The sequence below is a fragment of the Gadus chalcogrammus genome, chromosome 2 (genome assembly GCF_026213295.1).
Source record: "Gadus chalcogrammus isolate NIFS_2021 chromosome 2, NIFS_Gcha_1.0, whole genome shotgun sequence".
NCBI classification, from domain to species: domain Eukaryota; kingdom Metazoa; phylum Chordata; class Actinopteri; order Gadiformes; family Gadidae; genus Gadus; species Gadus chalcogrammus.
Window position 1 is genome coordinate 12,848,588 of NC_079413.1, and position 10,997 is coordinate 12,859,584.

Here is a 10,997-nt window from a genome sequence, read left to right on the forward strand (position 1 = left end):
TCCGCAACATGAACAGTGACACCAAGCTCATCGTGGTGGTCCGGGACCCTGTGACCCGCGCCATCTCCGACTACACCCAGACCCTGTCCAAGAACCCGGGCCTTCCCAGCTTCCAGAGCCTAGCCCTGAGGAACGCCACCACGGGCCTGATCGACACCACCTGGAGCGCCGTGCGCATCGGCCTCTACGCCAGGCACCTTGAGAACTGGCTGCAGCACTTCCCCTTGTCCCGCCTCCTGTTCGTCAGTGGCGAGCGTCTGGTGTCCGACCCGGCGGGAGAGATGGGACGCGTGCAGGACTTCCTGGGGCTGAAGAGGGTTGTGTCGGACAAGCACTTCTACTTCAACCAGACCAAGGGCTTCCCGTGCCTGAAGAAGCCAGAGGGGAGCAGCAGACCGCGGTGCCTGGGGAAGTCCAAGGGCAGGCCCCATCCCCAGATCCCCTCAGAGGTCTTGCAGAGACTCAGGGACTTCTACCGGCCCTTCAACCACAGGTTCTACCAGATGAGTGGACAGGACTTTGGCTGGGAGTAAGGGGAGCTTTACGGACATAATCCCGCAGCCTTATTGTGTCTGTATGGCGGGGGCGGGTTCACTGTTCCCCCCGACCGGGGGGCTTTAACCCTTTGAATTGGACTCATATTTACAGAGTCTTGCCTGGCTGTATTAAGTCCATAAACACAGTACATAGCGTGCGACTCAGTACTGAAGATACTTAAACTTGATGTCCAGCAGAGTGAATATATGCACACAAGTTACCTTGGATGCATCCAGGTACTCTGGGATGGACAATAACAGTGACTCAAGTAAATTGTGTTTATTTATATTTAGCAGATGCTTGCTGTCCAAAAGAGACAAACGTGAGATGGACAACAATCAAAAAGTACAAACGAAATAGGAGAAACTATGAAATAAAGGGAGCTGTGAAAGGATATCATGTATGGTTGATAGCTGATAGCAATTTATAATTTTTTTGTTAAGGATATAAGCTAATATTTATGAGTTATGTTGATTTACACTACAACAGATGAGCTGAGAGTTCTTTATAGAGGTGAAGTATTTATTACATAAAAACGATAAATCCATGAACAGGCTATGAAAAGTCTTCTGTTTGATATTGACGTGACATTAGAGAAAATGTCTTTGATGAACCACTATTTTTTTTAACCTATTTTTATACATTTCAAGCTTGAAGCATATTACTTTGATGGTATTCATGTTCAGAATTACACACCTAGACATCTGTGTTATACATGTATAGTACATTACAATGTACACCTTGTATATATTGATACATCGTCATCGACCATGTTTTATTATAAGGGTTTCAGGCAATTTTATCTAAAATGAACTCACAATCTCATTAAAGAAAATCGGCTTATCATATCCTTCACTATTCCATTAATCAAATGGACCATAACAACAGTGTTTGTTTACATTTTGTTCTTAAACAGTTATTAAAACAGTATTATTATTAAACAATTTAGATTCCTTTATGTGGAGTATGCAATGTTTAGTTATATTTATTTCCAAAGCAGTATGATTAATCTAACTGTGTATTTTGTCACAATAAGTCAAGTTGTATTTGACATGACATTAATATGAGGTAGCCTATAATGTTGCATCAGAATTCCGTTAAACCCTATAAAATAAATTGATTACATTCTTAAAATATATAACCTGAATTCAAATTCCTGAAATTTAATAAACAAGCTTTAAACTGACAGATAAGAATGCCTTGATTGCCTTGTTACTATTAAAACAATAACATCATTATTGAGAAGTGACATATTTCTGTATCCGTTTATCTCATCTCTCTCTCTCTCTCTCTCTCTCTCTCTCTCTCTCTCTCTCTCTCTCTCTCTCTCTCTCTCTCTCTCTCTCGCTCTCTCTCTCAATATCTGTCCATCCCTCTCTCTTATCACTCACTCACTCACTCACTCACTCACTCACTCACTCACTCACTCACTCACTCACTCACTCACTCACTCACTCACTCACTCACTCACTCACTCACTCACTCACTCACTCACTCACTCACTCACTCACTCACTAACTCTATCACTAACTGTCATGTTTGCCCTTTATCAAAAAGTCTTCCTTTGAGTATCACGATGATCACGATGCCAATGGCTGGCCACTTCTGGTTTTATTAGAATGCCAGTTACGTCACTAACAAGAAGCAAAACTGAACACAGGAGGAACCGTTTAAGGGCATAGGCATCCCACTCCTGTTCCAGTCAACTATTTGCCCAGGATCTCTTTCTATTTAACACACAAACCCAAACACACTATGCAAATACACACTATGCAAATACACACACACACACACACACACACACACACACACACACACACACACACACACACACACACACACACACACACACACACACACACACACACACACACACACACACACACACACACACAAATATTGAGGTCTCTTCCGCCTCTACTATGTCTACTTTCTCTCTCTCTCTCTCTCTCTCTCTCTCTCTCTCTCTCTCTCTCTCTCTCTCTCTCTCTCTCTCTCTCTCTCTCTCTCTCTCTCTCTCTCTCTCTCTCTCTTTGCGTTTCTCTCTCTCATATGTCTTGCCACAGTGTATTACAGTTTTTCTCGATTGCTTAAGCACAATTTTCAAAACAGGGCCTGTGTTTTCAAAACACTACACACAATTAGCACAACCACACACCCAATTAGCAAAACACTACAGATCCTTTGCAAAATTAAACACTCCTGTAAAAACTATACACTTCTTTTTAAAAACCACACTTTGTTACTATATGAAACACACACGTTTCACATTACTATACTCTGTTTGCATGAGTTACACTCTGCTGTGATAAACCTAAAACACTTTTAGCACTTCTACTTCCCTATGATTAGAGTAGGCTACTATCAACAAAGTACAAATATAATGTAAATTCACCAAACAATACACAAGACCAATGTTGCAGACTGAAGAAACTCATTTATTTCTCAACACGCCCAAAATGTTGACATAGAGATTCATAATACTGTAATCAAACGTCACTTTACGTATTGTAAGTTAAAAAACAACAACTAGACATTGTCTCTTCGCCTAGCTGGATCTGGCCAGAGAATTTCATCAACATCGCAGGCAATGTTGTCATTAGCAAGACACCTTGGAAAGAAACGTCTTGAATGACGAATCCATCCTTGCATTGCTGCTACCTCCATCTGGTCACAGGCCTCCTCCATGGCTTGGATGAGGGGTACCTCAGCCCGGAGACGGAGATCATATACCTTCCACCGCCATGCCGAGAAAAACTCTTCTATAGGGTTGAGGAATGGAGAGTATGGTGGAAGATATAAGACGGTGAAATGTGGATGTTGCTGAAACCAGTTCTGAACCAGAGCAGAGTGATGGAAAGACACATTGTCCCAGACAACAATGTATTGCATATGATTTATTTGATTAGCTGCTGTTGTAAGAATGTAAGTATGAGTGCTGTGTTGTAAGCGCCCATATGGGCATGGCGGTGGAGGACCCCATTCTGTGTAATGGCTGGAGTGTTATATTACCCCCACGTTGCCGTGGGACATTGACTATAGCCCTGTGGCCAATGATGTTTCTTCCCCTCCTTCGTGTTCTCGTCAGGTTGAACCCAGCCTCATCTACGTAAATGAACTCATGCTGGATCTCCTCTCCATCCATTCGTAAAACTCTCTGAAAAACAGTGTCCGGCAAAATTGTGTAGTTCAGTGTAGATCTAGTATACATATTACAGTACAGTAAAAAACTGAGACAGTATGCAAGATCACACTGCTAAAGTGAATACATACCTCTGCTTTTTATAGTGCTTACACACCTGATTGTTGTGTCTGCAATTAAGCAAACAAGTGTTTGCACACCTGATGACTGTGTTGAACCAATTGGTTGGACGGTGTGGTAATTTGACAGTCAGTGCTTTGGTATTGCAAGGACGTGACTTCATGATAGATTTTTGTGTGTAATGTATGTTAAGTGTGTTTAGTGTTTTGCAAATCACTGTGTGTATTGTTTTGCAAAAAGTGTGAAGCTGACATTGTGCTTATAGTGGTGCAGATCTGGGCTCATGTTATGATCCTTGAGTGTAAGGTTTTGATAATAGTGTCATACTTTTGATTTTAGTGTTTAAGCAATCGAAAAAAACTGTAAAAGTCGTCCCCACCACTGAAACGTCCCTGCTCTGTGTAAATGCGTTACTACTCCTCCCCTCTACTTTAGCAGACTTGCTGATAATTCTAACTTCTATTGTATGCCAGCCCAGCCGTCAACCTGCGACACAACTCATTTACCAAACTGATAGCTGGCTATTGGGCCTAACGATGGGATTAGGCCTAATGATATCAAAAGGCCTAAATATGTTATCAGGCCAAAATATGTGTGCCTATGCCTAAAGATGATATCAATCCTAAATAAATTATTAGGCCTTAACAAGATCAGGCCTAAAGATTTTAGTAGGCCTGGAAAGGTTTAATAGGTCATAAGAATGTGAGCAGGCCTAAATATGTTAATAGGCAGACAGTGGATATGCCTTAATGAGGTATTAGGCCTAAAGGTGACTTACAGTAAACATGTTACAACTTACCATTAGTCCTTTGCAGATGTTTTCGTCAAAAGCGTTTTACACTGAATACATAAACGTGTTAGCATTGAAGAGCAGGTAGGGGTTTGAGACATCTTGCTCAATTAGACCTATTAGACTAAACATGTTTCACAGTTGTTTTAAGGCCTGAAAAATATATTAGGCCTCAATATGCATAGGCCATCCAGAGCCAGGATTCATATTAATAAGTGAAGAGCTAATTGCATTGCATCATCACACTTTACTGTTCACTGTGAAGCCACAGTTACGTTTAAGGATGATGAATCAGTTAAAGTTTTGGTGTGGCCCACCGCATTTCTCAACACCCATGGCAGTAAAGTAAAAGTAATTTGAGTAATTAGAGTTGGAGAATTCAAGATCAAGCAAGTAGCAATCAAATTGTAGGAAAAAGATTGTGACTCATCTGAAGATGTCTCATCTATCAAACTTTATAGGCTTCTATTTTTGACGGCTAAAATGTTATCTTAATTGACTTAAGAAGAAGTACACTCATAGTCAGTAATAAGCACTTTGAAGGAATAAAATGGAAAGTATAAAAAAAGTTTTCTACATAGGCTTTAAGTAGGCCTACATGTTTGAGGAAGCACAACGATGGATCTATGCAAAATGCTACTAATGTGATAGAAGTTTTAAAGTAACGCAGAGAATTTTGCACATCTATTTTTGATCATCAGAGACCTAGCCACGATTAATGATCGACTGGTACTCTGGGTTCTCTATGGAGGGCAATTTCTCATTTATAAAATCTGTCATAAATAAAAAAAGCCACACCGAAAAAGTCAGCTTTTTCCCAAAACAACGAGAACGCTGGTTGATCTCTGTCTCCGATTCTCATGCAATTTGCTTGGCTCTGCCCGGTATGCGACTTCTGGGGCTTTGAAAGCCGCAATTTGATGCATGCCATCAATTCCTACCATTGTCGATGCAATTTTTCGTTTGAATGAAGATCCCCACGTTGTGGACTTGGGTACGCACCGCTAACTATCAGAGTTTTTGGCACGATGGTCAGTGTATATTTTGTGTTGCGACTCTACGACTCTCCGCGTATTGTGAGTGGGCACATGGTAGACAAATCAGAGGTATTGAAGGGGCGGGGACTTAATGGTTTGTGTTGAGGGAACTATTGGAGAAAGCTGATTTGCGAGTAGCAGATAAAAAAGAGGGATTACAGCGCCAAAAAAGTGGTTTCCAAATTGAGGAGAGGCAAATGAAGACGCTCCGTAACAGGAATCCACACATTTTCCGCCCTCACCGCAGTCTCCTTCAACCCTGGAAACAAATGCCTGGGGAAATTCTTTCTTCCCTGTGGTAAAGGGTCCAAGGTTTCTCGTTAAAGCCTGGCTCCGTGCTTTAATTGTTGAGAGCATAATTAGGATTGGAATGTTATTAAAAGTACACTTTTGGAAAAAGGTCTTTATTGGGCTATGGATTAAAGTATTACAATGGTATTTATTTGATTGTTTTCCAGACTTGTTTATGTTTACACTTAACTCGTATATTTAGGCCTATGACAAAACTCATGTTTCCAGATGGATGAGGAGCCAAAATAAAATCTTACGGACAGCATCCTTAACTTATTTACCCCTTATATGTCCGTCTTAACTGAGATCTATTTTATTTATAAAGTTGTCCGACCTCCTACCCTTGGTTGAAAACGAGTGTGTTGACCTAGCATCGACCTTTTGAACATGGCTCTGTTTCATTGGACTCCAGTTTACAGTTCCTTCCGAGTGGTCTTCTTCCTCCTGCAGTAACTCTGCCAGGTCTACAGTGTAGGCTACAGAGGCACTTATTGGGCCCTTTAATTTCTGTCTTCGTTGTCACTTTATCGGCTGGGTTTTGATCAAAACCCAGCATCCCATTTTCCGTCTTATTTCTTCTGCAAATGAAGAGATAGATCCCTCAGCCTTCAAAGTATGCAGGCTGACAGGAAAAACCTTTGAAAAACAAGGTTTAAATTTAACTGGGAAAAAATGAAATGCAGGAATTCGTAGGCACGCAGGAGACATGCAACATGCCTGCACATACAGAGAGAAAGAGAAAGAGTGAGAGAAAGTAAATATGTTCATATACGTAATCAAGCTTTCTACTTTCCTAGGAATGTGCGGATTAGTGATGACATATGTGTATATGCGTATACTTACTAAGTCGTTCCTTCTGTTGGCTATGCCGGTGGTTTTGGGCTAAGAATGACGAAACCACAGCCAGGTCTCGTGACATGCTACATGGCACACATAGCAGGCTGTCACCAACGGTCCTTCCCCTGGACACAGACGCAGACCAGTTCTAAAACCGTTTCGCATGCAAGACCTTCTCACGGAACATTGTTGGCAGGATAGTCTGGTCGTGAGCAGTGTAGAACAAACAGCTAAAAGTACTGGGTTAGATACCCAATGTCCGCATCTGAACAAAGCATTCTGTAGCACGATGACAATGCCCTACCTACTGATGACTTTGGATGAAGGTATCTGGATAATGACCACACACACACACACACACACACACACACACACACACACACACACACACACACACGCACACACGCACACACACACACACACACACACACACACACACACACACACACACACACACACACACACACACACACACACACACACACACACACACACACACACACACTTTCTAGGAAGTAGTATATCCTAGTAGTAAGTCTACACTCTTTCTCCATCTAGTTAGTAGTACTGTATTTACATTCTTTCTCTATCTAGTAAGTATATCCTAGTGGTTACTCTGTCTACTTTATTTCTCTATATACACTATCAGTTAAGTATATCCTCCTAGATAGTCTATCTACCCTTTTTCTCTGTCTAGCTTGTAGTATATTCAAATGGCTGGTCTATCTACACTTTCTATATCAAGTAATTTGTATATTGTAGTTGTTAGTCCATCACTCTACACACTCTTAAGTTTCGGTAAATTTAGGGATTACATGAGGAATAAGTGCTTCCAGTTCATTCTCACCTGCTGTGTCTTGTATGATTATGACTGTCCATAATTTAATTCTAAGAAATAGGAGAGGGGGGGGGAGCTACTCCCCTCTGTATTTGTATCACATCAGACAATGGAAGCGATAGATTGTCAGGAGACCTACATCCACTCCAGTAAATAAATAGGAATCTCCACCAAACACTTGCCTCTCCCTGACGTCATCATAAAATGTCTGACACCACTGCGTGCTTTGATTCCTTTTTGCACATCAGAATCCTTTAAAGACAAAGTCTTAAACAGCTCAAGCCATGGAAATAATGGGGTCTAAACGAATGACGCTGCGTTCAATGGTTTTGACTCTATTTAACTTCCCAGCTTGATTCAACGTGACATTACGATGAAGGAATAGCGGACAGGGTGGGGGTTTCCAGGTAAGCTATTCCGTACCAGTGTCATTGTTCTTCCCGTCGATGACCAAACACCACTTCAGAGGCTGCTAAATGCCTGGTCCAGAGCTGTGTCTATGGGTCTTTGAAGCTACCGTTGAACTATCCATCGGGATGTAATAGTCGTTTCAAGGGGCCAATGAACCGTGGGTATTAAGAATAAAGAAACACACACACACACAACCCATTACCCTCTTCTCTAGATCTATTTTAGCACAAGCCAGAAAAACGCCTTGTGGTGGCTATGAGCCGTTTCCCTCCCCCCAAACTGAGGAGAGCCTTATTGAATCTGTCATACCTGGCTCCCCATTGATGGACACACCGTCCCCCAGGGGCCCCTGAGGGCCAATGCTTAGGCTTGGGTGATACGATGCCCCAGAGTGATGGGAGATGGATGTACAGGGGACTCGGGTTACGGTAGACAGGCCCAGGACAGGCCGCTGGGGCTAGGGCAGTAGGGGGGGGGGGGGGGGTGAAGACCCCTGATTGATCCTGAAAACAGAGAGGCCTGTGGGAAAGAAGGAGGTGTAACTGAACCTGGAACAGATGTTTGACAGCACTGCAAGAATGTGGTCATTCCCATGCAGGTAGTCTTCTTGAACTTCACACGTCCGTGCTCAACCACATTTGAGGAAATGTGATATTCAATATTGTCACTGGAATCGACAGGAACTGTGTGAAGTTTAGCTCTTCTTTGTCCCTATTTGTTGCATCAAATTGTACGTTTGGGATCCTTAAAATATGCAGCGTTTACAAGCACATGTTAGCGATAAATGTTGAAAGCATTAATGGCGCTGATATTTGTTGATCTTAGCAAAAGGCAAAAATCAGGACCAAACAGTAGTAGACTGAAGAACCATTCTTAAAGGGGAACTGATTAGATATTAGACCCAACGACATACAACTGAATACAGACTCCTGAATTAGGATTAATGTCATCATATAATCAGTAATGTTTAACTTTATAATAATATTGAATGTCCATTGACAAGCTCAAATCTGGTATTTCACTTTATATCGCTACATTTTGCTAGAGTCGGGGATCTGTAGTGGAATAATTGGCAAACCTAAACTCGGCCAGCAGGCATACCATGAAAAAAATCTGTAAAGGTTTAAAATGAACACTGTGTACTAGCCAATCTGTAGAACTACAATGTATAAGATCTCCTTCTGAAAAAATATATAATTATATATATAATTAATTTATGTTAGACATTACTTATTATTCCTTGGTAGAACATTTCTTAAAGAAACAGGAAACAAGATTTTACCCGGTTTCAAGCCTAGGCCCATGTCATCTCAACTAGACGTTCTGCTATATAGATTAATAAGGGTAATTCCTATCTATTAAAAAAAAATTGGGCTACTGATGAAAAAGTATTTATTTTAGGATACTTCTTGACAATAAAGTACTTGATTAAATTGAGCATGATCAAAAGACACTGAATGTCTCGAAGGAAGGAAGACATAATATAATTAAGCAAGTGAGAAGATTGGCATGGCTTCCAATTGATAACTAACATATCACCATGAATTGCAGAGAGGAAGGTAGATATATTTTGGTGCAAGGAGAATGTATACAAATGCATTTGAAACGAGTAACAATTTAATTCATTTCTATACACATTTCATTTTTCCATTTTTCAAAAAAGGACGCATTGGCGTCATGAATTGGACAAGTATAGCATTTAATGAAAGAAAAGGTATACGTTCTGTATATACATATATACGTTACGTATATTTGTAAATCATCTTTAATTTACTATGGGCTTAAAAATATATTTAGTTAAATGAACAACCAATGAGCAATCATAAGCATTCGCTAGATATTTTTAACATGTTGCAAACACTTGCGCTAAAGTGGCGCCACCTGCTGGCTAATAAACAGCATTTCATTAATTTAAGTAGCCTTAATAACAAATGAAATCACATGTTAATCCATCATTTTCAATAATAAATCATTTCCAATCGACACTTGCATCCATACATTTGTTAAATCACACATGATTTTGATTTATTGATTTTTTCGATTGACTTTGAAGTTCATGGTAATGACGTCTTCTATGCCCGCCTGGAGCTCGTCGTGCTCCTGTACGGCGGAGACCCCTTTCGGCGTCCCGGTTAAGATGAGGTCGCCCTCCTCCAGTGTGATGATCTCGCTTATGTAACTGATGAGAAAAGGAATGGAGAAAATCATCTCAGCCGTGCAGCCGTTCTGTCGCAACTGGTCATTCACCTTCAACCACAGCGTCACGTTTCCCGGGTCAGGGATCCGTTCTTTGGGAATGAATTCGCTTATGGGGCAGGAGGTGTTGAAAGCTTTAGCCAGTGTCCATGGCAGACCCTTTGACTTGCAATCTTCCTGGATGTCTCGGGCTGTCATGTCCAAACACAACGCGTAGCCCGCAACGTGGTCCATAGCGTTACTCTGAGAGATAGCCGTGCCGCCCTTCCCAATTACAACCCCCAATTCAACTTCATGGTGCAAGTTGCTGGAGTAGAACGGGACCAGAATAGGGGAGCCCTCGGTAACGTATGCAGAAGGTGGCTTCAAGAACAAAATAGGCTCTGTAGGAAGAGCATTCTTTAATTCCTTTGCATGGTCAGCATAATTTCTTCCCACGCAGATGATTTTCCTGCCCCATTCCCAGAACCGAGATATATTTCGCGCAGTCATTGCGTGTCTCAAAAAAAGTTTTCATCCGCATCAAAGCAGTCCGCGCCTGTAAAAATGACCTTTGACAGCAAAACCATGGACCTATTAGCAAAACCCTCCCACTTCCGTGTGAGGTGGCAATCTACGGAGCCTCAAATGGGAACAAATATTTTGGGCTAAATTAGCAAACATAGAAACGGGATAGCTAGTGGTATATATATATATACAGTCACAACTGCACACTGAACAGTATACCCTGTATCCCTATTGAACTGCATGCAAGCAAACTCAAATCCAATCTCAAATATATGTCAAATGCTCCGTTCC

At 41.4% G+C, this 10,997-nt stretch overlaps 2 protein-coding genes across 2 annotated transcripts in view; one reads left to right on the top strand and one right to left on the bottom strand.

Annotated features, from left to right (window-relative positions):
* Positions 1-575, top strand: part of LOC130374424 (heparan sulfate glucosamine 3-O-sulfotransferase 6-like) — an 11,202-nt gene extending 10,627 nt beyond the window's left edge. Inside the window, exon 2 of the mRNA XM_056581180.1 lies at positions 1-575. This exon is cut by the window's left edge and continues 86 nt beyond it. Coding sequence (XP_056437155.1) covers positions 1-533 — 533 coding nt within the window. The 3' untranslated portion in view covers positions 534-575.
* Positions 576-9,936: 9,361 nt separating this feature from the next.
* fahd1 (fumarylacetoacetate hydrolase domain containing 1) lies at positions 9,937-10,957 on the bottom strand. The gene has a single exon (XM_056581473.1). It carries the CDS (start codon positions 10,689-10,691, stop codon positions 10,029-10,031), a length of 663 nt encoding a protein of 220 aa, XP_056437448.1. The 5' UTR covers positions 10,692-10,957; the 3' UTR covers positions 9,937-10,028.
* Between the last annotated feature and the right edge of the window lie 40 nt (positions 10,958-10,997).

Excerpts from the sequence above, each read along its gene's own strand:
- fahd1 (XM_056581473.1), bottom strand. The coding sequence starts at position 10,691 with ATGACTGCGCGAAATATATCTCGGTTCTGGGAATGGGGCAGGAAAATC.